The 26550-nt window shown below is 41.6% G+C and overlaps 1 protein-coding gene across 18 annotated transcripts in view; it reads left to right on the top strand.

Annotated features, from left to right (window-relative positions):
• The window catches only part of LOC109633620 (citron Rho-interacting kinase), a 47552-nt gene extending 21060 nt beyond the window's left edge, over positions 1 to 26492 (top strand). For 2 of the 18 annotated variants that reach the window (XM_069524282.1, XM_069524281.1), the window contains exons 9-41: positions 1496 to 1621; positions 2898 to 2993; positions 3210 to 3326; positions 3541 to 3650; positions 3917 to 4091; positions 4880 to 5077; positions 5179 to 5232; positions 8173 to 8370; positions 10921 to 11114; positions 11571 to 11706; positions 11795 to 11899; positions 12816 to 12956; positions 13272 to 13379; positions 13656 to 13881; positions 14004 to 14162; positions 14361 to 14384; positions 15344 to 15514; positions 17021 to 17201; positions 18086 to 18174; positions 18268 to 18372; positions 18838 to 19007; positions 19373 to 19417; positions 21231 to 21311; positions 21546 to 21681; positions 22007 to 22146; positions 22344 to 22436; positions 22960 to 23068; positions 23380 to 23508; positions 23808 to 23888; positions 24171 to 24249; positions 24346 to 24461; positions 24780 to 25068; positions 25360 to 26492. In XM_069524282.1, the coding sequence (XP_069380383.1) occupies positions 1496 to 1621; positions 2898 to 2993; positions 3210 to 3326; positions 3541 to 3650; positions 3917 to 4091; positions 4880 to 5077; positions 5179 to 5232; positions 8173 to 8370; positions 10921 to 11114; positions 11571 to 11706; positions 11795 to 11899; positions 12816 to 12956; positions 13272 to 13379; positions 13656 to 13881; positions 14004 to 14162; positions 14361 to 14384; positions 15344 to 15514; positions 17021 to 17201; positions 18086 to 18174; positions 18268 to 18372; positions 18838 to 19007; positions 19373 to 19417; positions 21231 to 21311; positions 21546 to 21681; positions 22007 to 22146; positions 22344 to 22436; positions 22960 to 23068; positions 23380 to 23508; positions 23808 to 23888; positions 24171 to 24249; positions 24346 to 24461; positions 24780 to 25068; positions 25360 to 25474 (4296 nt within the window). In that variant the 3' untranslated portion in view covers positions 25475 to 26492. Of the gene's footprint in view, positions 1 to 1495; positions 1622 to 2897; positions 2994 to 3209; positions 3327 to 3540; positions 3651 to 3916; positions 4092 to 4879; positions 5078 to 5178; positions 5233 to 8172; positions 8371 to 10920; positions 11115 to 11570; positions 11707 to 11794; positions 11900 to 12815; positions 12957 to 13259; positions 13380 to 13655; positions 13882 to 14003; positions 14163 to 14360; positions 14385 to 15343; positions 15515 to 17020; positions 17202 to 18085; positions 18175 to 18267; positions 18373 to 18837; positions 19008 to 19372; positions 19418 to 21230; positions 21312 to 21545; positions 21682 to 22006; positions 22147 to 22343; positions 22437 to 22959; positions 23069 to 23379; positions 23509 to 23807; positions 23889 to 24170; positions 24250 to 24345; positions 24533 to 24779; positions 25069 to 25359 lie in introns of those variants that run through there. The other 16 variants (XM_069524280.1, XM_069524278.1, XM_069524286.1 and 13 more) reach the window with 13 other exon arrangements.
• The last annotated feature ends 58 nt before the right edge of the window (positions 26493 to 26550 follow it).

Raw genomic sequence — 26550 nt, 5'->3', positions numbered from 1 at the left:
GATCGTAATTTTAAAAGCAAATCCTCTTGTGTTCATGTGATTTGTGTATGTTCTGGTTTGTAACGCTACCTCAAGGGATCACTGGGTAAAACTAAACAGAGTGATTATGTTTACATGGACACCAATATTCAGACTATTGATCTTATTCAGAATAAGACATTATTTCAGTTATGAGTTGTTAATAGAATATTGAATTCATATTCCCTTTTACATGTGACAGAGCATAGTCTGATTATGACTTGTTTTCAGTTTTACTATAAAACCTCAACCTGTCATACTTAAAGGTGGCATGTGTTGATGAGCAGTTGGTATGGACATTATAATGTGATTAAAACAAAATGCAACTAAGATCAGAATACTCCACATGTCTTAATTTGATTATTGCTTATTCCGAGTATGATCTTGCTCAGGTTAAGGTTATCAGAAAATGTTGTTTACATGGCAGTGTCTTATTCAGTCTATTGGCTATGTCAGGTTATTATTGGAATATAGGTGTCCATGTAAATGCAGGCACTGATGTCAACAGTCATAGTCTCAGACTTCACCCATACCACAGCAGACAGAGCGTATGTTTCAGGTAGAAGGGAATACATGGGAACAAAGACAGAATGTCCATGAACCTCTCTTTACACACCAAAGTGTGGAGGACTGCCAATATCTATGGGACTTTCAGTATCTTCCCCATTGTCTGAGAAGTATCTCAGAACCATTCAAAAGCATTAAAATGGAAAATATGTATATGGCACTTTTCCTGTCTTATCCACCACTCAAAGCATTTTTTGTGCAAGCCACATTCACACAGACATTCATATAGTGCTTGGCGTGGTAGTATAGAAGTATTTATTCATGTTAAACTTTCTGAGTTCTTATTTTTTATTTGTTTCGATAGAATTCTGCAATATATACTACATATATGGATAACAAAAATCTTCATCATCATTTCATGCAGTCTCTGTAGTTACCTATAGAGAATACACAGGGGATCTAAGGGGAGTTCTTCTAAAATAACACTTCACAGTGAGCTCTGCAGAAGGAGCTGTGGTAATGAGAATATGTTAATTAAGACAGGAAAGTGAAAGGAAAAACTTATGCATGTGGTCAAAGTTACACGGCTCCTAAAACCTCTCGCACCATCACTCATGGATGAAAATGGGCTCTTTGGAACCCTTGTGAGGAATTTAGAATAATGAGATATAAACATTGCTGAGGTGTAAGCGCTAACAAGCCAAATGGATCGGGCTGCTACAGGGTATCATCAGTTCTTCCTTGAGGTAGAAGCTTTAAGTCTAATTAACATTTCTACTAAATATGTTTGATGTCCAAATAGCACTTCTCAGGACTGTGGATCTTCTGACCTGGGGTTGCATTTATTTTAAACCTCAAGATGTATCCAGTTGGTCTCATAAACCCTGTATGTATGTGTGTGTCTGTGTGTATGTGTGTGTGTGTGTGTGTGTGTGTGTGTTTTTTTATTGCTGTTATCCATTGTGTGCAGGATGGCAGGAAGACTCTTGAGAACCAGGTGAAAAGACTGGAGATTGTTGAGCGCCGAGAGACTAAACTGAAGGATGAAATCCAGAGCAAGGCCCAGCAGATTCAGCAGATGGCAGATAAGATTCTGGTAACCCACCTTTCATCCCTTGTGCAGAGCTAAAATAATCAGCAGAGGTGCGATATAAACACAGCTCATTGTCATCATTGCAGGGGAAGTGCTATTTTGTTGAATAGTTCCGAAAAAACTAAGGTTTTTCATTTAGTATATTTGAGGATGTAAACTAGCAGCTCTACATATAGGCTGCAGAGAGGCGCCCCACATAATAATAATTACTCATACCTGATATTTTCTCAATCTAATAACCCCTGAATAGCCATTAAAACCCACACAAGTGCTTTCAGTTAGTTTTCCTCATTAGTGTGGTCGTAAACAGAATGAGTTTGATTGACATGTCTCTTTCTCTCACTCCCCTGTTGCAAATCATTCACCCAGCTGCAACCAGATCAGAGGTCAGTTTAGCCAGAATAAGTAACAACTGTGCTGGGGACCAGGAAACAACATTTTTCATTTGAAACTAAAGGTTTTAATTTTACCTATGGGAATCTTAGATAGCTTGTCCTCCTGAGAATAAGGCTACTGAGAGAACCTTCTTATTGGAATGGAGACAACTTCTAAGACTAGGTCTTTAGCATGGCAGACATTTTGACTTCTCATAGTAGGAACTAACAATATACTATAAAAGCATTATTTTTGTATTATTTATTACATTGGTGTAATTAATAATATCAATGATTGTTCTATTCCATTTCAGTGTCAGTTCCAGGGCTTAGGTATTTAATTTAATTTTACTTGATCTTGTTTTTCCAGGCATTATCATTGATATTATTTCTTGTCATCCACAATCAGCAAATACATACAACATAACAAAGAGTTAATTGAAACCTTTTCTAGAAACATGAAAAACATCAGATAGCAAATATTTAAATACGCTGAAGGGAATTTAATTTAAGAATGCAGTTGTAGGACATATTGAGCTTCATTTTAAAGGTGCGTAACATCTGAACCTGATTCTGCTTATATCAGTGTGAGTTGGAGTTGATGCCTCTATAACCTGACCTTGGATACTGCAAAGAGAGAGGAGGGAGTATGTGTGGAATTAGATAGGCACTATTCTTCTATACAGATATAATGTAATATACATTATATACATAATATATAGTGGCATATACATTTGTGAAGATGGTCAAAAGGTCTTCAACATTAATGATTTGAGAGTTGACTTTGAATCGCTTCTATCTGATTACAAATTCATTGGGGGGTAGTTTTGGTTGCTTTTAGCCTTTTTTAGCTCATCTTTAATACGCAGTGTCTCACTAAATAAAATCTTTTTATATTTGTGCAGGAGCTGGAGGAGAATCTGCGAGAGACTCATGCCACAGCCCAGCGGTTGGAGACTCATCTGAAGCAGAAGGAGAAGCTCTATGAAGACAAAATAAAGGTAACATGTCAGAACCCATAAACTTACTCACACACGTGCGAAGAGCGTTTATTGCAATGTAAAACATCCGGCAGGTGAAATTACAGGAAGCGCTCTGTGCTATGTTTAGTGGTCATGCTTTAGCTGGTTGAGTTGTGTCTGTCCTCTTCACACCATCCTCTGTCCTGTTAAGTGATATTCTGGTCTTGGTTATGTGGGCTGCCTGGCACTGAGCAGGTGCTGGAAGCCCAGATGAAGGCGGACATGGCCGATAAGGAGATGCTGGAGTCCAGTCAGAGCAAATATGAGGAGGAGGTGCGGGAAAAGTGCAGCATCATCAGTGAACAGAAGGCGGTAAGAACTGACCAGCTTTGCAGTGACACTATCTCAGACATATTTGAACATTTATCACACTGACATAGATTTCTTGTTTGGAATCATCTGGGTAGGTTATTGTAGAGAACACAGTAGTGAGCCTGAACCTGAGCCTAATTCAAGCCAGTGATGTGAGGATCCAATTGAATGTTTAATTAAAACACAAGTTATGGTCTCTATCATTTCTATGCAGACCATAAATGCTATGGACTCCAAGATGAATAGCCTGGAGCAGAGAATTGCTGAACTGTCTGAGGCAAACAAACTGGCAGCCAACAGCAGTATCTACACACAGAAAAACATGTAAGTACTGATACACAAAACACTGGTATTCCATTGAACAATAAAGATTAAAACACATTGAAAACATCTCTTTTCATTAAATACACTGTGGTGAATTCAAGGAAGAGCTGTGACCTTCTATTGTTATCACAAATATAATATCTGCTTCAGCCATAACGGTGTGATGAGATGAACGAAATGAGCACACCAGGATGTGGCCTGTACAAAATAATACCTGGAAGGTACGCTGTATCCAGGAAGTGTTGCATGTGCGTTGTTGTTTTCAGGAAAGCCCAGGAGGAGATGATATCAGAGCTTCGCCAGCAAAAGTTCTACTTGGAGTCTCAGGCTGGGAAGTTAGAGGCCCAGAATGCCAAACTGGAAGAGCATCTAGAGAAAATGAGTCAGCAGGAGCAAAGCAATAAGAGCCGTGTGCTGGAGCAGGAAACCAGGCTCAGAGAGGTGAGAAGATATGAAAGGGGGTGGGGCAGAAAGCAGGGTTGTGAAGCGGGATTTGTGAGTTGACCGATTATTGGACAGAAGTTTTTACATCAAACTCTCAGTCAAGCTGTTGGAGAATGGATACAATCAGCATTCACTCCCAGGGCAAATGACTTAGCGGTAGACAGGGGTTTTTATTGGCTCCGGCTCCCATCAGCTGTGATGGAATATGACACCCTTCTTCTTTATTTTGGCAGTCTAGATGTTGACACTGCAACCTTTCCTGTTCCACCTGTTCAACAGTTTGTTTTTTTATATTTTTTTACATCTTACACTTATTGGTTTTTTTATACCTTAGAAACAGCATGCAACAGCAATTTCTTCTTTGAATGGTGCAAAATGCAACACTGGCAAGACGGCGAGGTGAGAGTGCTTCTCAGTTTCAGGCATTGGTGACGTTGAACATGACTCAATAGGGGGAAAAAACTGAAAGGCAAACTCCTCTACTTGCCATGGGAAAAGAGTCAATTGCCAGTGTATGCAATGAATTCTGGAGGTTACTAGCATAGATGTCTGAATTGTGGCATTGTAATTGTGGAGTAGTGGGAAATAAAAATAATAGCTTTTTAAATTCAATAAAAGAGAAGACAGCACAATGAATCAAGGCAGAGTCTGACACAGTGAGGTGAGGTGTCAGGCGGAATGCCCTCTCAACTCATGTCAGCATGTCTCTCTTACTGCTTCTTTGGATGAATCCCCTCCTCCTGCTCCCTGATCCTGAATGCCCCCCTTTCTGTCTACCTTTGTAGATGGGGCTGGAGCACGAGGAACAGAAGCTGGAGATAAAACGTCAAGTGTCGGAGCTGACCCTGTCGCTGCAAGAACGCGAATCCCAGATCAGCAACCTGCAGGCAGCTCGCCGTGCTCTGGAGAACCAACTGCAGCAGGCCAAGACTGAGCTGGAGGACACCACTGCAGAGGCTGAGGAGGAGATCACTGTGCTCAGAGTGAGAGACAGAGAACGTAGAGGCGTGCTGAACATGATGTCTCTTTAGATGTTATATAATTCACTGAAATCTGTCCCCCTCTGTCTTGTCATATCACTTAGGCACACAGGGATGAGATTCAACGCAAGTTCGATACCTTGAGAGACAGTTGTGCGGTAAGATGCTCTACTGCTCGCTCACTGCTTTTTGCTTTTTCATTTTGTCCAGGAATAGATAGTTCTGGTGACATGTGCGTCAGCTGAAGCATCACACAACCAAGTGTAAACATTCAGTCTACATGTGTTTCTGTCATTCTTGTGTTCCCTCCTTGTTATTTATTTTTGTGGAAGTGTAGTATTTATTTAAGTTGTCATCACCTTTGGGCTCCACACTAATGTTTTCAGAACTCTCCCAAATCAGTGATAGATTAAGTCTCAAATGAGCAATTTGTTTTCACCAGATCTGCTGGAACAGTAACAGGAAGATAACGACTGGTATCCAGGCATCATGGTTGTCTTGGCTTCTTCATATTCTGGAGATTTTTTTTATTCATCAGCGCCAACTAATCTGTAGCCAGAGGCATTTAGTTTCCTGTCTGTCTAATCCATTCTCATGAACATGGTATCTCAGGAACGCCTCAAGGATATTTCACAGAGCTGATTTTGGCCTCGTGAACGGGATATCTCTTCGCGATGTCACATACTCAACATGACCTGGAAACCATTAGTTACTTTGTCATTTTCTTCCCTACTTATACTTATTTCCTGCTCTCGCTTTCTTTTGCAAAAAGACATCTTCTTGTTACCATAGCTACTGATAACGAGGCCTCATATGAGGTCAACCAAATAATGATGCTTCAAGAGGCCACTCTAAAATAGTTGCATTTTTATATGGCAAGCAATGTTGTTCAGTTTTAAGCCCCACCTGTTCTTTTTTTAATATCATATTATGTCATGCAGCATGGGATGGTGTCACTGTGGAGCCCTGATGGTCCCATTAACCTTGAGAAACAGATTTTTGTCTCATTTGAGTGCTTGAAAATTAATATATCTTTAATAAACACCGCAGCCACCATGGTCTTTCTTTATCCCAATGCCCTAGTTTTGAGATCCACCCACTCACAAACTGTTTAGAGAGCACTGTCCATAGATTCAGTTGGCCAATGTCCAGGCCAACGCAGCCAGATTCTGCAACAAGCAGATCTTGAAATGTTTTTTGCACTGCTAAAACTTGCAATGTCGTTCTCTCTGTTGGTCTGTCTGTTGAACATTATGGAACCAAACAAGATGTCTTGATCATTGTCATCTAATCCAGGACTTAAATAAGGCAATTATTTTCATTTGTATTGACAGACCTTAAATATACTGAGAACATCCCTGCCCCTATAAGTTTAACTATTTCTGTTTTGAAAATACCAGAAACTTCTCCTATCAAAATAGACTACAAGGAAATTGGTTGAACCACATTTTGTTGGCTGCTCTACTCTTAAGATAATGGAAACATTTAAAATACTATTATGACTATTAATCTGTGTAATGTTTGAATGTCGTTTTTTAATCGGTATTATCTCTATTATTCAAATTTGATAAATACTCTCCCTGCTAACGTCCTATCTTCCCAGAGAACATTGAAGTGCAACTTTACTCCTAAGTTTTGGCTGATGTGTGTCTCCCTGAAAATTAAAAGAAAATTCCTTTAGAAGGCAATAATTGAAAATGTACTACATCTACTCACAGTAGAATGCAGTTTTATCCATATCGGGCAGCCATGCATGTATCGAGAATGAATCGACTAAAAGTGGTGACATTTAAAAACTGTTTGCAAACTAACATCAGGTGACTTCACTCTCCACTGCATCTTTGCCGCTGAGTCTGTTTGATAGAAAGAGCAGATGTTCCTCTGCTTTTTGTGCCATCAGTGTACAGTAAATGTTACATTAGTGTTAGTCAAGGGAATTGCAGGACTGATTTACTGCCTCTGTAACTAGAGTTTATGTTTGATGTACACCCACAGCCTTGACAAATGGTATGATGCTGTTTGTGTTCAGCAGTTTAGAGGATGCAAAGCTCCACAAGTGATTTGCTTTAAGTCTGCGAGTTGCTCTATAGATCAGGATGAGAGGTGAGGAGAGTAAATACAGAAGCTTGCCAGATCACCACTTGATCCACTCCACCGCTGACTGCCCCGCCCCACCTTAAGTATTTAGTTGCTACTGTCAGTCCCAGGCCTCGGGGGATCAGAAGCAGTGAGTCAGTACCGAACAGACAGCTAATTTATGTACTTAAAAGCTTTGCCTCTTCTCCCCACCACCTTGAGTTCTGCGTGGTACACATGTTCTCATGAGAGCTGAGAATCAGGGGCTCTTAACAGGCAGCCTCATCAGCCTCTAACCCTCATCTCCCTGCAGCGTGCACAGTAGCCATGGCTGATTAAAGGAACACACTGGGGCTGATGAAATGATTAACTTGCTCCTTCCTCCGATTCCTGAATCCTGAGGTAGAAACAAGTAGCAGAGGAATCATGCAGAGCTGATCACTGCATCAAATCACTAGCATAGATATCTGCATCATGCAGTAATGCAGCAGTAGGGGTTTGACTGTGTGGTACTGGGTTAAGTTTTTGTGTGGATGAATAGTCATAAGTACATTGCTATGCCTGTATGCAAAATTAGCAAGAACTTTATATGCAACTAAAACTACTGTACATTTTTGTGTACACTAAGTGTATATATTACAGTAGAGTAGGATTCCTCTCCCAGATTCTTTTAAACACCACATGTGTCAAATATGTGACGGCTTTGAAAACTAATGTGGAAGAGGGTCCCTTCACCTAAACTGAGCTTATTCACCTTTTTATTTACAGAGGAAGTCATCCACCTTTCAGGCCCCTGTATGAAGCATAATCTATATTGTAGTCAAAATTATCATTTCATTTATTAATGTTCAGGGCTTTGTATGTGTTTAAAGCCAATAGAGACCAAAATAAAGAAATCTTCTTTTAGAAAATTCATGTTATGGTTAATTAATAGTTTTTTGTTTATTTAAATTTTGTTGCAGAATGGGTTCTCTTTAAATCGTCCTCTCTTTAAACTTGCATGTCCTGGTTCCTCTCTGTAGGTGATCACAGATCTGGAGGAGCAGCTGACCACACTCACTCAGGAAAACGCTGAGCTGAACCGTCAGAACTTCTACTTGTCCAAGCAGCTGGATGAGGCCTCAGATGAGAGAGAAGACCGCCTGCACCTCAGCCAGGACGTGGACAGGCTGCGTCGGGAAGTGGCTGACCGCGAGATGCACCTGAACAACCAGAAACAGGTACCTGGCAGCTGGTGGTCATGTTCTGATAAATGTTCTTTCTCTGTTAATAGGTTTTCAAAGTTCAGAAAAAAGCAAATCATGTTGTCAAACTATATATTTGACAAACAAACTGCAGTGTCTTTGATTGAATCCATAGAATCACTACTAGTCTGGTTTTCTAGTAAAGAACCTAGATATAATTGTAGTTGATGACGTATGATCACTGGTGGTGACGGAGAACAATGTTCTTCCATGTGGGTCCCTGAAAACAAGCACAAAAACACACGTGCACATGGTCCCGCATTCATTTACTGATGGCTGTAACATGCCAAGCAACACAGCCATGAAAGGCAGGAAGACTGCTATCTAGTGAACAAAGATGTAAACAGTACAGGTTTCAAAATGATCAAAAATGTACAATACAAAACATTTGTTAGACTCGATTTGTTAAACAAAAACCTATAAGTCTGCAAGAAAACCACACAGGGCACCTTTAAAGAGAATTTATAAGAACCTTTATTTTCATATTCTGCATTCATTACTCTTTACTGCTCCTAACTGCTATTATTTATGTTATCTATTGCCATTGCCTTAATTTATATGTGACATCTGCAGTCCTCCATCCATTCTGTTGAGCACCATGGACGGACTGCCGCTTCCAAGTAAACACAAACACAATCAAACAGCAGACTTTCAAACCCAGTCACAACTCAGGAAACGTTTCACCAATATAGCCACCAGTTTTCACATTTCTGTATGAACTTTCCAAAAATATCAGATGTCATTGGCTGAACATTTGAAAAAACCCAGCAGTTGCAGTTTTCTTTCTAAGACATATGTACTCCTTCCTCATGTTCAGGTTTCCGTCCCTCTGCCCACTTCCCACTCACAGTCGGTCAGTCAGACACCGGTTTGACAGGTGACCCAGACATCTCTCCCAGCTCTGACATTGTTAAGTGTAAATCAGGCAGCAGAAACCCTGGGAATATTTCGGTATTGCTATGTGCTGTATTCTGGATGCAGGGGGAGAGAGTGCGAGCGAGGAGGCTGTGTGATGTGTGCGCTGCCCCTGTGGGAGGATATGTGTGTGGGTGTCCAGTAGCGCTCTCGGTCCTGATGGTTGTGTAACCACCGATGGAAGTCATAGACGAGGGATGGGGTGGTGTGTGGGTGGGATGTGTCATCCCCATCACTCCCAGGTCGTGTCAGCTGTGGAAGCGTTGGACTTCAGAGGGCTGCAGTACCAGCACAGGCTATATTTGTCTCCCAGTGCTTTGTCTAAAGCAGTGTGTTGTACGACATGAAACACAGTGCTTTGTGTAGGCCCTGTCAATAACACACAAAAACATTGTGTCCAAACATATCATGTAAATAATCCTACAGCAGCACTGATACTGGTTTGGATTTGTCTTTTTTAATTGCAGTTGTGTGGTTGTTGGATTGATACAGCAGGTGAAAATCACACTACACAAATTACATAAATATAAAGCTCAATCTAAAAATATGGGTTTTAGATGTGGTATAGCGTCGGGCTCATTTTTACATTGCACATGGTCACGTACAAAGCTAAATATATTGTGACACGATTACCAGGATTCGCTTTTCCAATGGATCCAGAAATCTGCTTATTAAGAATTTTTACCACCTCCATCTTTCCATATGCAAATGTTTTTTAAATGAATAGCTGCATTCCACTTTTAAACTTTTAAAATAACTATAATATCTTTCTTAAAAAATGTCTCAGCTATATTTGAGCTATATTGACACATTGCCAATGGCTGTATCAGATTTTAAAATGTTACCATCAGTGGTTTTCAGAGTAAGCTTGGATTGCTTACATTGCCTCTTGTTAATGTATTATTGTTGTACCCATTCATATATTATTATTATTATTTATTTTTCAATGGGTGGTTCAGGGAGGGGAGCTGCAGCCATGTTTTGTTATGTCTTGTTAAAACAAAATGCATATATTTATATTAAAACATTCCAAGTAGGTGAAGATTCTGGAGGTAAAACTATACACTGCCAATACTAATAGTGAGCCCTCCATCATGTAGTCTTTCAGTAGGAAACAATGACAGCTTGAGATCTTTAAGGCAGTAGCAGTACTTTTACTTTTGTCATACAGTACATATTATAATACACCAGTAGATCTGTATATTTGACTGCAGGACTATTACTCACTTAGTTTGTATTATTTAATTTGTTTTATTGTACTGAAGCCAATGATCCGTGTACTTTTACTGCTACACTATAGTGAGGTGAGAGAAGCTGTTTTCCAAAGATCCTTGTTCACAATCAGTAAAGATCTGTTTTTAAACACTGGTTTACTTTTTCATTATTCACAAAATCACAGAGCACATAGTTTTTCTTTTACAGTCATATATCTTTTGAGAACAGAGTTCCTCAATAGTTCTTCGACAGTTCTGAAGTTGGTGAACTACACTTCTCTCTCTCCTTTATCAAGCTGCGCTCTTCCCTGAGAAGTAAAGACTGCAGCTGTGTCCTCTACACACTTTTGCTTTCAAACAACAAAGAATTTCTCATCGAAATATTTTTTTGTACCAGAACCTTGAGACACTGAAGACCACATGCACCATGCTGGAGGAGCAGGTTCTCGAGCTGGAGACCCTGAACGACGAGCTGCTGGAGAAGGAGAGACAGTGGGAGGCCTGGAGGGCAACACTGGAGGAGGAGAAGAACCAGGCTGAGAGGAGGACCAGGGACATCCAGAGACTGCTGGACACAGAGAAACAGAACAGGTGATGAACATTCACACATATGGCATATATCGATAAAGTGACTTTAAATTTGTGCAAAGACTTGTAACATTTTGAATAAACGGACACGGTATCAGCTTATTTATAATTTATGTTAAAAAATGTTTTTGCTTTGAATGTTTCTGTTGGATCTGCATCCCTCTGCCTACACGCTGAATGCAACAGGTTTGGCCATATTCTCTAGGGTTTATCAGAAGGTATTCTGGGAAATATATAAATTCTTTTCTGAGTTTGTGTAGGCAGGGCACTGTGATGGAAAGTGGGTAAAGTAACTGCTTTAGAGAACTGCAACCAGCAACTCCTCACTTTGCAAGAGTGTCGAAATAGAGTATTCAAATAATTACTGTATATAGGTCAAAAAGAGCCAGTAAACACACTATAGTCACACCCAGAGTATATAAAATGAGCAGTGTATACATGGTTTGCTGTATGTTGTAGGCTTCGTTCAGAGCAGCGCAGCTCAGAGTCTCGTCAGGCTGTGGACCAGGCAGTAAAGGAACACAAAGCTGAGATCCTGGCCCTGCAGCAGGCCCTCAAAGACCAGAAACTCAAAACTGAGAGCCTTGCAGACACTGTGAGCATTTCCACACTGTTAAAGTAGTATTGTACTGTTGGTGGTTAACAGATGTTGCAGCAAAATTCCTCCTGCGTTCTCTTCTCAGTTGAATGATCTGGAGAAGAAGCACGCCATGCTGGAGATGAATGCCCGCAGTTTGCAGCAAAAGCTGGAGAGTGAGAGGGATCTGAAGCAGAGGCTGCTGGAGGAGGTACAGTCTCTATTTTCCCACAGACAGAAATGCAATATACATTTTGTTGATTTTTGAATAAATGAAAAGTGAATACAGCCCCTGCAGCTAACAGCTGACATTATTATGAGTCTTTCTAAAAATGTATGGTTATTAGGAAGGTCACAAGCTCTCATTATGTTTTGCCAGCTCAAGATAAATCTACAGTTTGATAATAGTATCTCTGAGTATTTCAATCTTGTGGTAAAACTCAACATCCATTAGCTCTTCTGAGAAACTAACTGAGCATCGAACTGATACCTAAAAACAGGGGAGGCTACAAAATGATATCAGAGACTATCATATGACTACAGAGGAGCCGCAATACAGTTTAGCTAACACAGGAGGGTCGTTCACTGTGCAGCATTGACTTACATCACAGGGTCTACAGTGGCAGAGAGGGATGAATGCTTTCCAAATCTAAAAACTCAAGATGGAAAGGTCCTGCAACCAGTCAAGAGAGTGAAACTAAAAAGAGGCTGGCTTCTACTACAGGACAATGATTCAAAGCAGACCTCAAAATCCACCATGATCTAATTCAAGAAACATAAGCTGAAGCTTTTGGAACGGCCCTCTCAGTCCCAGACATGTGTGCAACAATATCACAGAACTTCAGAGTGAAAATTCTTAAATCGAGAATAAAGACTCTTAGCTGACTGCAACAAAACAAGCTGTCACATCTCCCAAACTGGGACTGACTTAGTTAAAAAACTACTGAGTCAATTTCCAATCAAATTACCATTACCAAAAATAATGGTTGTGTCACAGCAGTAACAAATATCAAACCACGATGCAAGGTTAAGCCGGTGCTCTCACCGTAAATAATCAATTCGAAGAAGCACGAGTGGCAAAGTCACAGAGTGCAAATGGTGAGGAAAGAGTGGTTTTATCTCCACAGCAAGAGAAACTGCAGCAGCAGATGGACGCTCAGAAGACCCACATCTTCCGCCTGACCCAGGGGCTGCAGGACGCTTTGGACCAGACTGACCTGCTGAAAACTGAGAGGACCGACCTGGAATACCAGCTGGAGAACATCCAGGTGCTGCTACACACATATACCTATCAATGTAATGTCTGTGCACAGAAAACACACAGAGGATATAAGATAGTTGAGTTACCACAATCACATGTAAACTTAAACTTGGAGCAGATCTTCTATCATTTGCTGTCTTGTGTTTTTCCCCACTTTATTTTAATATTCAAAGCTACACGCACATACCTGCCGCCCCTCGTACTTTGTTTTACTCCACAGCATACACCCCCCTCCTCTCTGTGTTTGTCGGCCTCTCTGTGAAGTGAAGTACATGAGGAGAAATTCATGGCAGTAGTGATGTTCACTTAGCTCCACCTGCAGGCCGTGTACTCTCATGAGAAGGTGAAAATGGAGGGGACCATCACCCAGCAGACCAAGCTCATAGACTTCCTCCAGTCCCAGGCCCACGGAGGCTCCAAGAAGAAAAAGGTCAGATGGGATCATAGATTTATTTGCATATTTTACAATACTAACTATGGAATTCATTAGATTGGCCTGAATCTGTTTAATGAATATAGATTCGTGAAAGGCTTCTGAATTAAAAAGAAAATAATGATAAATTATTTTTTTACCAAGGTTAAATTCAGGATATATATATTACTTTGCATAAACTGTCATTTTGCATGTTCAAAAAGTGTTTATAACTGTTCTCCTGCTTCTCATCTCTGGTCACATTTTACACTATTTTATTCATGCGTGTCTCAGGGTCTGTTTGGCCGTCGTCGAGAGGACCTGTTGGCTGCCATGGCTGCTCAGGCCCAGGCTCAAGGGCAGGGTCAAGGCCAGGTTTCCCCGGTGCCAGCCATCCAGCCAGTTCCTCTGCAGTACAGCGACATGAAGGTGGCACTGGAAAAGGAACGCACACGCTGCACTGAGCTGGAAGAAGCTCTGCAGAAAATGAGAGCGGAGCTGCGATCTCTCAGAGAGGAAGGTCAGACTGCATTTCATACACTCATGTTTGCAACTCTGCAAACCAACTACTACTACTATCTTCTTTGAACAATAGCAACACTTAACTCAACTTGATTAAACAATATATCTTTTGTGATGTAGCGCTCCAGTATAAAGATCATGGTAACTCTACAAACCCGGCCACGTCACGTCAGCAGATGATAATGTCTGCCATGGTAAAGTCTCCTGAGCACCAGCAGGGCCCGACCAGCCTGGTTCCAGCCAACTCTGGACGTAGGAAGGAGACTGCAACACCAGAGGGTGAGTGAAGAAATGATGTTTGTGGAAAAGCAACTTTTCCTCTCTAATAGAAACATACGTGCGGGCTCCATACTTTCCACGTACTCGCTCTTACATGTACAGATAAGCACACACACACACACACACACACACACACACACACACACACAGATCTAACCTCACTCTCTTACTATCCTTTTTCTTTCACACACCTTTCAGAGAGAAGGAGGGTCACTTTTGAAAGTAAGTTGTTCAAACCCATGGTTTCTGCAGTTTGGTCTCTTATCTCTTTTTGCCTCATTCACATCCTTGAAAAGCCAGATTTTAAAAGCTCTGCACTTTTATAAAATGTCACCTCCCATCAGGCTGCTCGGGTGAGGTAGAGACATCTTCAAGTAAATGTATTCTGTTCAGTGCACAGCTTTAGAAATCTGAAGCATTTTTATCTTGGTTGCTGAAGCTTAGTCAATCTGATTTGCAGAACCTTGCTCTTTCACTCCACCCTCAACATCACATCATACACTACCAGAGATGCACCATATGATAACTTCCACAATTCACAAAACGCTGTTTGAACCCACGCTCTAAAAATTAAAGGTATTATTCAGTCATTACATTTCTTCTTACAAAAGAATGATGATTTTTGTCGTAAAGTTGTGTTGTTGTTACCTAATGTTTATGATTGTGATGCAATAGAAATAAGAATCAGAAAGAAAAGGAAAACACAAGAAGAAAACATTATTTTAAAAATGTTAAATAGACATAAAAGCTGTAGTTATATGGTAAAAATCCAGATATTATCATTAACTATTTCAGTTGTAAATATCTAAAATATGTGAAGATAATGTCCAACCTCAGGTGACTACAATGTTTTACAGAAACTTTTGTGGTGTGTGGACGTGAAGATAAAGACGTTCAAACACACACAGGAAAACTTGATATTGATTGAATAATGCCTTTAAAATGCAGCAGTGAGTGGGCACAAGCAAAGGGATTGATTGAATCAATATTCTTTTCCAAACTTTTTTTTTCTTCACAGTTGACTTGCTTATGCATTTTGCCCAACATCTTACAGTTCTTGGAATCCTTCTTTTGTTGAACTGACTTCATAGCTGGTGTGGTACAGCATGGTGCACTAAGGTGTTGAAGTGGCCGATGTATCTGGAGCTGCTGCCCTCACTGTGTTCCCTGACTGTGTTCAGAGTATAGCCGTCGTATGAAGGACAGTCAGAGGGACAGAGAGAGGGAGAGGGAGAGAGTGGTGCACCACAACACCCCTCATCGCTTCACAGTGGGACTTAATATGAGAGCTGCCAAGTGTACTGTGTGCCTGGATACCGTGCACTTCGGTCGCCAAGCCGCCACCTGTCTTGGTGAGTTCGGTGTGTTCATATAGAGACATGAACACAGTGATGCACTTAATGTAAACTGAAAAAAGAAACGTATAGATTGTACTGAGCAAGAATTACTCTCTTTTCTTTTTTCTCCATTGTATAGTGGATAACATCTGTCTTTAACTCCAGAAATCTGTACGTGGAGCACATGTCTCAAGAGCAGTTATCAGCTTCAGTCTTGGCATGTGTATTGTGAAGGGCCCAAGGAAGAGCAGTGTCGAATTTGGTGCGATTCGGACGTTTGATATGTTCAATATTGATACATTTTGAATAAAAAGGCAACAAGGAATCTGTAGCGGCTGAAACTCATTAACCTAAGTGATGTTGGCGATCACGACAACAGCTCTTTCACCAGTTCAGGGTTCTATGCAGTGCGTACTGAGTTGAGCTTCACCGAAAATGCATAGGACATATTTTTAAGAAAATAAATAATCTAGCAGATGAAATTAACTTTATTATTAAAGAAAAATAAAGAGTTGCAGAGAAAATCTTTTCTCAGCTGGAGCTGGAGACAGAGCTCTCACACCTAGAATGGATCAGGAGGTCTGACCCCGAGAATACAAAGAGAATACATTATTTTAACATACAGTTATCTGGGTTCTGACATTTATGATGACAGCTCGTTCCAGTCCCACAGGGAGTGAACAGATTCTCTTATCTATTTTCTTCAGTTTCCCAGGCTAGCTAAGGCAGGTGTGCAGCATAACTCATGGTGAAGGTGAGGCAACTAAATCAAATGGGTAAATGTAGTAATGAGCAAAATCTGTCATAATAAACAGCGGCAGGTCTTAATTTGCTGCAGCTCAATCACTGCAGGTAACTTTTACAGTTTCAGAAAGAAAATCTGCAAACAGCATCAACACAGGCAGAACAAGCAGCCTATTCTAAACAGCCAGGTTTAGAAAGGGCATCGCAATAGTGGATGATAAATAGGAGTGTTATTAAAATGTGTGAGAGCACTGTGATGGTCTATTTTTAAGATGGTTTTGAGATTAACTGACTAGCACTAGTGCGAAACTATAAACGCTCCTTTAAAGGTCCAGTGTGTAGAATTTAGTGAAATCTAGTGGTGAGGTGTAATGTTGCAGTCACCTCACCCTTCAAAAAATGAAAGAGAACCTGTGGTAGATTTCAGTTGTCATAAAAACTCAAAAGGTTTTTAGTTTCTCCAGTTTGTGCTTCTGTAAAAAACATGGCGGCCTCCGTAGAGAGGAGCCCCTCAATGTAAATATAAAGTATTTAAATATAAAGGGCTCAGTCTAGAGTAAAGAAAACAAACATTCATACAGTTTAGATGAAACACACTAGGGAAAACATCACTAGGATTATTTTATATTAAATTTCTGCAAATAGATCCCTTTCACCTAAATCTTACACACTGGACCTTTAAATGACAATGTTCACAATGAATATCATTTTTATATTTTCATCCATTGGCACAAAGACCTTGTCTGGCATTGCATTCTCTCTCTGGTTTCTCCTCAGAGTGTCACGCTTTGTGCCATCCGAAATGCTCCCCCTGCCTTCCAGCCACATGTGGCATGTCCAGCGACTGCTCACTGCATCTGTCTGATGGGCTGTGTCGGGACAAAGGTAGCTCTTCAGGCCAGCAGCTCAAAGAAGCGGGTGGACACATGCACCTGGAAGGCTGGATGAAACTGCCCAGGTTAGAACACATGTGGTCGTTGAAGCTTTTCTCTTGCTGTTCATTAGTAGTGAATATAACAGATAATGTGCAGATAATGGATCAGAGGGGTCCACAGAATCTACTATTAACCTTTTTTTGTGCACAAGCCCATAAATAACGTCAAAAAATGAAAATTGTACTGATCTTTCAGCCTTTTCTGTAAATTTTACAACCACAAAGTCAGAATGAGAAGACAAGATACTGAACTAAGGTTACAGGAACACAAACATGGTAGAAATGTAAGTTTTTTTGCCTCCTTTACTGTTTTAGTAATTAACAATAGGATGAAGATTGGGTCTGGTCCAGACAAAAAAACATCTGATTAGTGGAACCAAGTTCAAATCATCCCACAATTGGAACAGTGAATTTTGCATTTACTCTTATTATTTGGTAGATAACTTTATCACAAGCACAAGCACAAGAGAACACCTTGTTCTCAACAAGAGTTAAGTTGTCAAAGACATTTACCTGATGGGCAACAAGGTTTTGCTCTTTGAATTATGTGCAGGTGCATAACGAAGGTTGAATACCAGTCCGTGGTCACATGCTCCAAAAGCCTAAACATCTACAACAAGGAGTCAGTTTATTCTGCATATCTGTTGTATATCCATCATGTTCATTTTGGGCAGTGAAGTTTCTGTGGCGTGCCCCCTCCTGATCAGGCTGTGTCATCTCCTCCCACTGATCAGGCAGCCTGATGTTACTGAACCCTCTTAGGAACTCTGTGTTCTGTCTGGTAAATCCACTTATCTGATAGTTCAAACAGTTTTTTTTTTAAAAGGGCTTTTGTAGAGTATCCTGCAAAAACTGTTCATCTTCATTGTCTGTGCTTTGTCATGATGCAGTTTCTTGTGTGTTTGCAGGAATGGGAAGAGAGGCCAAGGCTGGGAGAGGAAGTATGTGGTCTTGGATGGGACGAAAGTGTCCATCTACGAGACGGAGCCCAGAGAAGGTTGTTAACCTGTTTGGATATTTAACAGACCATCAGAATTCCCCAAATACTTCCTCCAGTTTGAGTTCTGTTTGTTCTGTGTCGGTTACTTAGACTCTGTGAAGCCGCTGGAGGAGTTCGACCTGTGTCTGTCAGATGGAGAGGTGATGGTTCATGGAGCTGTAGGAGCATCTGAGCTGCCAAACACGGCCAAGTCAGGTAAACACACAGTGGTCTCCTAAAGAATGACGTCATATGACATTGGAGACTTCACTCTCTTCAAAGCGATTATGTCAGAGAGGTTGTTGTTGTCAAAGTAGGGTCTGACGCTCAACGGTCATTTACGAGGTTCCAGGGGATCCTGCCAAATAACGAATAAGCAAGGTTATGCAAAAACTACTGGATGGATTTTCACAAAACTTGGGGGAAGGATGAGGGGTCAGGGAAGAATTTGTTGAATTCTGGTGTGGACCGGATGAGGTGGTGGATTAAAGAATTTTTATTATCACTTTCCTTAACTTTGCAAGACAGCCCGTTTTTCAATATTTTCCAAGGAAGAATTGAATCTAAAGGGACTTTTGGGTCTTGGCTGAGTGCCAATCTAGTTACTGTAATTAATCAGAAACCATTAAACTAAGAGAAGTATTCTGAAGTCATACCTGACCCCTGTTCCATGTGTGTCAGATGTTCCTTATGTCCTGAAGCTGGAGTCTGGTTGTCACGCCCCCTGCTGGCCTGGACAGTCTATTTACTTCATGGCTCCCAGTTTCCCAGACAAACAGCGCTGGGTGGCCGTCATAGAGTCCGTGGTGGCCGGGGGACGAGCCTCTCGGGAGAAGGCCGAGGCCGACGCAGTGAGTATCTCTAGAGCAGGCGAGGGTCAACCGGGGCAACTGCCTCTCGTCATCATCAGCTTCTGCTGACTCAAATAAACAGAGACCACAGTCACAGACGACTGTGTCGTCTGGTTATTCATGAGGAGCAGATTTAAAGAAACAGGTTTTAGGTTTAGAGCTCAATGGATGACTTCCAGTTTCTATGTGTCGTTAATTGTTCCCTTCTTCTCTCCTCTTCTCTTTCTCTCTTCTCTTTCTCTTTTGTCTTTTCTCACTCCTGTTTGTTGCTTTGTCATCATGTCACATTGTATGTCCCATATATGGGCATGTTTTGTTGATTTGCTCTGTTCTGCCCATTCCACTGGGTTTCATTGGATACATAGGCTGCTGTTTCCAAAAGACTCATGGTTCTGTCTCCTCTGGTCCAGGTAAAGAGTTACCGACATACAACATACAAGACTCACTGACAGACACAGACACACACACACATACACATACACACACACACATACACACACATCACAAGGCACGCAGTAGTGCATGTGTCATTGTGTTGGTTGGTCACCCCTCTCCCTGCTCTCATCTCACCTGCTGTGACCTCTCTTCACTCTCACTGTCCTTGTGTCCTGGACAAACTCTGTGTTGATGTAATAGTTTGGATGCTGCTGAAATATTCTTCCCTTTCTTTGGTGTCTTTCACTAATTCTTACCAAGATGTCTGATCATCTTTGGCCTGATCCCCTGATCCTCCTCAGTCGTCCTGCTCAAAGGACCAGGGATCTGACAGTGATTTTTTTTTTAACCTGCTGGTGAACTCGTCTGTTGTTTTCCCCGCTGACCCTCTGCACACTCTTTACAGAATGGGACTCAAGTCACATGACTCTAGGTCAAGGGTCACCAATCTTTTTGAAACTGAGAGCTACTTCATGGGTACTGAGTCATACGAAGGGCTACCAGTTTGATACACTCTCCTGAAATAACAAATTTACCCAGTTTGCCTTTAGTAATATATTATTATTAATGATAAATGATACTCATCTATGTGAAGGTGGGGAACAGATAATATCAATATTCAACACTTTATTTCTTTTAATCTCAGCAATTGTTTAAATTTTCAGCTGATCACTTCTACATCATTTCATAAGAAAAATGTCCCATTTCCACGAGCCACCGACAAACCCTTTTAACAAATCATAGTCAACAGTCAACTTCAATATGAGAATAAAAATTTGACAGTATAAAAAATAAGTTTAATTAAATTTAATTAAATTTAATTAGAAACGCATATCTAATTTTAGACGCAGCTCACCGGTGAGTTGTGTTTTTTTTTTTTAGAACAGGCCTGCGGGCTACTCATGTGGTCTTTGGGAGCTACCTGGTGCCCACGGGCACCGTGTTGGTGACCCCTGCTCTAGGTCATTTATGAAACAATGCACAAACTGGATGACACGATCTCAACTTAAATGACCTCAAACTAATTTAATAATTCATGATGCTGCTTTTCAGTGGTAATAAATAGTCAGAGTAGTTTCAGAGTAGTCGTTGTAGTTTCAGAGTAGTAGTAGTAATATTAGTTTCAGAGGCTTACTGAACAGAGTAATGGAAATGAATGACATTTGAAAAACACAGATCTTTTTGCAAGGTTTTATAGAAAACCTGTTAATCCAGTCTGTTGTAGAGAGATGTCTATTAATGGTCATGTTGTCAATGAAAATACAGTCACTAATGAGTGATGCTGCTAATACTGGTAATAATGAGTCAACAATCTAGTTTTAATCATAATCCATGGTCAGCTGCCTCCAAGATCCACAATGTGGCTGCAGCCGTGATTGGATCTGAAACAAGAAAGCACAAGGACTCTGTTGAAGAGGTCAAATCAGTAAACTGTGTTGATGATACATAATTTGATGAAGAGCTAGAGGAGGAGAGAGAAGCTCCATGTGTCACGTGTCCCCAGACTTTAGCAGCAGAACTAAGAGCTGGTCCAAGACAGACCTGAACCAAACTAGAAGCTTTATCCAAAAGGAAGGTTTTAAGCCGACTATTTGGAAAATAAATGTCTCCTGTTACACATTATGAACATGAAGTAAAAACAGGAGCGTGACTTGGTCCCACCTCTGACACTGTGAACCTGCACACAGCCACCCGGCCCCCTCTGTCCTGCTCCTCTGCTGCCTCCCCCCATGTGCTCGAGTCGAGGCCGTGACCCAGCTGACCTTTGACCTCTCTCTGATCTTACAGAAGCTGCTGGGAAACTCTCTGCTGAAGCTGGAGGGAGATGACAGGCTGGACATTAACTGCACCCTCCCTCTCACAGATCAGGTACCGCTGGGAAGGATGTGTGTTACAACACATCTCATCAGATTTTCATTTGAAGACGTTTTTTTCATTTTGACCCCTTTTCACAGTAACAGTTATGTTGAAAAGTAGAATGATCTAAATGAATGGAGGAACATGAAGCTCGGAGCAGATGCTCAGGGCTCAATGCCAACATTTGCCATTTCACCAGAATAGTTATGGTTCTGTTCATGACTGTGTTTTGCTGCTGTGCTGCAGATCGTTCTGGTGGGCTCTGAAGAGGGGCTGTACGCCCTGAACGTAATAAAGAACTCCCTGACTCACATCCCTGGTCTAGGATCAGTCTTTCAGATCCACATCATCAAAGAGCAGGAGAAACTGCTGATGATCGTTGGTGAGATGTTCAGCTTTGTCTTTTTCAACTGCTGATAAGTGTTCACAGAGCAGCAGGATCTGAGTCTTGAGCTCAGTTCAAAGCTAACGTCTCCTGCCTTGACAAGATGTTTAGTTAGTGAGGCGACACCATCACCAGTCTTTATTCAGATCTGTGATAGAACATATTACCATTGGATCATGTTGGTTAAAACTTGTAGATATGATACATGATATGATAAGATACTTGTTACACAACACAATGACTTAGAGGAGAACTATCTGTGTGTGTGTGTGTGTGTTTGTGTGTGTGTGTGTGTGTGTGTGTGTGTGTGTGTGTGCTGCAGGTGATGAGAGGGCGCTGTGTCTGGTGGAGATAAAGAGAGTGAAACAGTCTCTGGCCCAGTCCCACCTGCCCAGCCAGTCTGAGCTGGCTCCATACATCTTTGAGACGGTGAAGGGCTGCCATCTGTTCGCTGCTGGGAGAGTGAGTCGTCTTCTTCCTCTGTGAAGCCTGAGATGAGGCAGATTTTCTGCTCCAAGACTTTAATGTGTTTTCTTCCACGCTATGAGCAAGATGTCATTGCACAGAGTGTAGAAAATAATTGGTAAACGATCTGTCTTGTCTTGATGACCACTCAAAGCACTTTACGGTACAAAGTGACACGTGTGCTTTCTCTACAGATCGACAACTGTCCTTGTATATGTGCTGCAATGCCCAACAAGATAACCATCCTGCGCTACAATGACAACCTTAACAAATACTGCATCCGTAAGGTGGGTTTGACCTGTTAGTGCCATGTACAGTTTTCAATTATTAGTTGTGGTTACACCATATTATACAGTGGACTAAAAAGAGCAGCATTACACAATATGAAGATAAATGACCAAGGAACAAAAGAAGAATTAGAAGACAAATTAAAATTGTACAGTTCATGTCACCTGACTCAAATGATCACCCTGTGGTTGTATGTCTCTGCCAACCAGTGCAGTATCAGTCGACATACATTTTATTTCCTGACTCATATGAGGTCACTGTGACCTTTGACCTCTATGATCAAATCCGTTCATCTTTGAGTCTAAATGAATGTTTGCCCCAAATTTGAAGAAAATCCCTCAAGATCTTGAGATATCAAGTTCACAAGAATCAGTGAGTTTGCAAGTGTTTCCTTCCTGGAAATAATAAGTATTTTGTAATGTTTTTATTCCGAATACAAAAGATAATAACAGATTTGAAACTCATACCAAACTTAGACAGAACGAATTAGTTGTCTTTCACTCACCTGCCTTCACCTCACAGGAGATTGAGACTCTGGAGCCGTGCAGCTGCATCCATCTGACCAGCTACAGCATCATCATCGGCACCAACAAGTTCTATGAGATTGAAATGAAGCAGTTTGTGCTCGAGGGTAAGGAAACAACAACAAGAGTGTTTGATGGCTACAATAAAAAAAGATGTACTTAACAGCAGTTTTAGTGTGGTTCTATTATTCTGTTCAAAGATGTTGAACTTCACTTCATTTACAGTATTTGACAGCTATAGTAGTAGCTACAGTGATATACAGATATACAGAAGTCTTTAATATTTGTTCACTGCAGAGTTTGAGTAAAACAGGGTCATATTTTAGTGTTGTTAAAGGTTTGTGTGTAATATGACTGAATCACTGGCTCAACCAGACACAGTGTCTTACCCACTGGTCCTGTGTTCTGTCCACTGCAGAGTTCCTGGATAAGAACGACATGTCTCTGGCCTCGGCGGTGTTCGCAGCCTCGTCGCACAGTTTCCCCATCGCCATCATGCAGGTGGCGAGCAGCATGCAGAAGGAGGAGTACCTGCTGTGTTTTCACGGTGGGTTTCGAACAAACCTCTCTACACACTCACATGAGACAGTAATACTCAGTGTAGGAGTAGATACAATACTAGATCATCACTGAACCTCACTGTAAGACCACAAGCACCATTGTAAACACTTAAGTATATTTTCAGTTTTTTCATCTCCTGCCGTGTCTCTGATCTTTACTAGAAATTCACATGATAAAATTAGACTTGTGCTAACATCGTCTCGAAGTCTCATACTGTCCTGTGCTGAAGTGAGATACAACGAGAGGCAGACTCAGGAGTGAGTAGATTCTTTGTTTGTGTGACAGAGTTCGGAGTGTTTGTGGACACGTACGGACGAAGAAGCCGCACTGAGGAGATTAAGTGGAGTCGTCTGCCTTTGTCTTTTGGTTTGTAAACTCTCTAACACCTACTGTGCTACGCTGCATTAATAGACAACCAAATGTTAAAGTTGATATAATTCCATAATTCATGTCCTGGGAGAGGGATCCCTCACTTGTGGCTCTCTGAGGTTTTTCTCCTGTTAAAGGGTTTTTTGGTACATCGTCCTCACTCTTGAGGGTTAAGGGCAGAGGATTTCACATCCTTCTAAGACCTATGAAGCAAATTCGGGTTTGTGAATATGGGCTATACAAATAAAACTGGATTGACTGATTTCCTGTCTGGTGCAGCCTACAGAGAGCCTTACCTGTTCGTCACCTACTTCAACTCCCTGGACGTCATCGAGGTGCAGGGACACGCAGCTCTGGGGTGAGACAGATCCAGAAGTTTTACCAAGTTTTAAACGTTTCTAATTTTTGTTATTGTATTTCCGAACATCGCTAATCGCTATCTGTGTTTCTAAAGGCCTACAGTGCTGGCCCACCTGGACATCCCCAGCCCCCGCTACCTGGGCCCTGCCATCTCCTCCGGGGCCATTTACCTGGCCTCGTCCTACCAGAACAAACTGCGGGTGATCTGCTGTAAGGGAAGTCTGATCAGAGAGTCTGGAGAGCTGCAGAGGAGCGGCTCCAGTCGAGGGTCAGCTCCCTCTGTAATGTTTGATCTCTTCACAAAAACACAATTAGAGACAGAAACACAGGTTCAGTGACACTGTGTAGGAGACTAAAAGCACTCGAACACCTACAAATTACATCAAAACACATTAATTAAACTCTGAAACTCAACAGAGAGAAACTTGTTTTATAGACCAAGCCAACACCATCATCTGCTGTAAAAAAGTAAAACCTTTTCGTTCACACTTTGTCGTGACATGCTGCTCTCGGCTGTGTTTGATACAGTAGTCCCAGCAAGCGAGGCCCCCCCACCTACACAGAGCACATCACCAAGCGTTTGTCCTCGGGCCCCGGCAGCCATGACGGCCTGCACAGAGAGCCCAGCACGCCGCATCGTTACCGGGAGGGACGCACCGAATTCAGACGGGATAAATCCCCTGCCCGACCCTTGGACAGAGAGAAGTCACCTGGCAGAGTGCTGGACAGTCGCAGGGAGAGGTCTCCTGGGAGATTCGGGGACAGCTCTCGACTCCATGCTGGGTCTGTCCGAACACAGCTCGCCCCTGTCAACAAGGTACCGCAGGGAGTCTGGATGGTTACAATGAATTTCTAATGTCCCCAGTTCAGTTCTACCCAGAGTCACACCTCTCCTTTTTCCCATCTCTTGTCCGTCTCAAACATCAATTGTTCAATTATTTGATCGCACAATAGATAATAAATAAATAGAAGATGATAAAATATGCAGTGTAAAGAATACAAATACTTTGTTTTAATGACGTCACTGATGTTTTTTGTAATAGCAGAGTAAGTCATGTTGAAATTGAAAGGACGATGGTGACTCTTTGCCCTTGCTCCTGTCTTGCAGGTGTGGGACCAGTCATCAGTGTGAACCCAGAAGTGCTCGTGACTTGAGGTTTGAAGAGAAACCGTTGGAAATCCTCGATCCACACACACACACATGCACACATCACTCAGGCTGACTGGCAGCCTCATTGCTGTACATAGTGCAGTCTCTCCTCCACGTTCAACAACACATAAACCTGCACTGGGAGACGTCTCCTGCGACAATCTTGTTTTACTGAGTCGTGCTTTCAGTAGATTTGGTGTCAGCGAACCTGCACTGAGCTACACATCAAGAGAATCTACTTTATAATATATATATACTCAAAGTTGTACATATTGCTGTCTGAGTTTTTATAGATTAAGGGAATAGTCGGCTGGTGAAGCCATGTCTATTTTTTTTAAAACTGAGTTTCATGTTGCAGGGGAGATGAACAATGTCAGAGGAGGTGACATGTATGAAGATTTGATCCGAATCTGAAAACATCTCATTTGGTTTGTTTCTCAGTTCAGAGAATCAAACAGACGTTAGATGAAAGATGAAGAGAAACTCAGAGGAAGCAACACTTTGCACATGAGATTGGATTTGAACAGGAGTTAAAACCTTGTTCTTGTTACATGACCAGTCTTTCTTTGGATCAAATGTCTGGTCCTCTCGCTGCACAGCCTTTGATATAGACCTGCATATGATTGCTTTATTGACAGTCGCCGTCCGGCCATACTTTGTAAAACTATTATTACGCAGCGTTTTGCTCCAAGTGTTCCTTGTGTTGTTTTTCGCAAACCTAAGATGAAAAACCATGCAGGTCTGCCGGCCAACACCGCCTCTGCTTGCTCTTACTCCGCTGCTGCTGATTATGGTACAGATGTCCCGTTTGTGTGCAGTGATATGAAGTGTGGTAGTCCTCAGGGCTCGTCACTTTCTTGTATCGTTTCTTTAGAGCCAGTACGACCGCCCTCCATTCGTCCCATCGGTGAGCATGACTAACTTACAGCAGCACCTGTCGCTTCTCGATCTCGATTCTTTCTCGTGGTTGTTCTTTTCTGTCACTTGGATTTGCATTTGATAGGTAGACATTGATGTTAGTCAGTATTGACAGTATGATTTTTAGAGATGTATACTGAGTACATGCATTAAACATGACTGAAATGCTCTGACTCTTTTCTTGTGTGTGTGTGTGTTCAGCTGCAGATCTTCCAGCATGTCACTGAGAGC

The sequence above is a fragment of the Paralichthys olivaceus genome, chromosome 4 (assembly GCF_024713975.1).
Source record: "Paralichthys olivaceus isolate ysfri-2021 chromosome 4, ASM2471397v2, whole genome shotgun sequence".
NCBI classification, from domain to species: domain Eukaryota; kingdom Metazoa; phylum Chordata; class Actinopteri; order Pleuronectiformes; family Paralichthyidae; genus Paralichthys; species Paralichthys olivaceus.
Note: the sequence above shows the minus strand (reverse complement) of the source record. Positions and strands in the feature narration are given on the sequence as shown.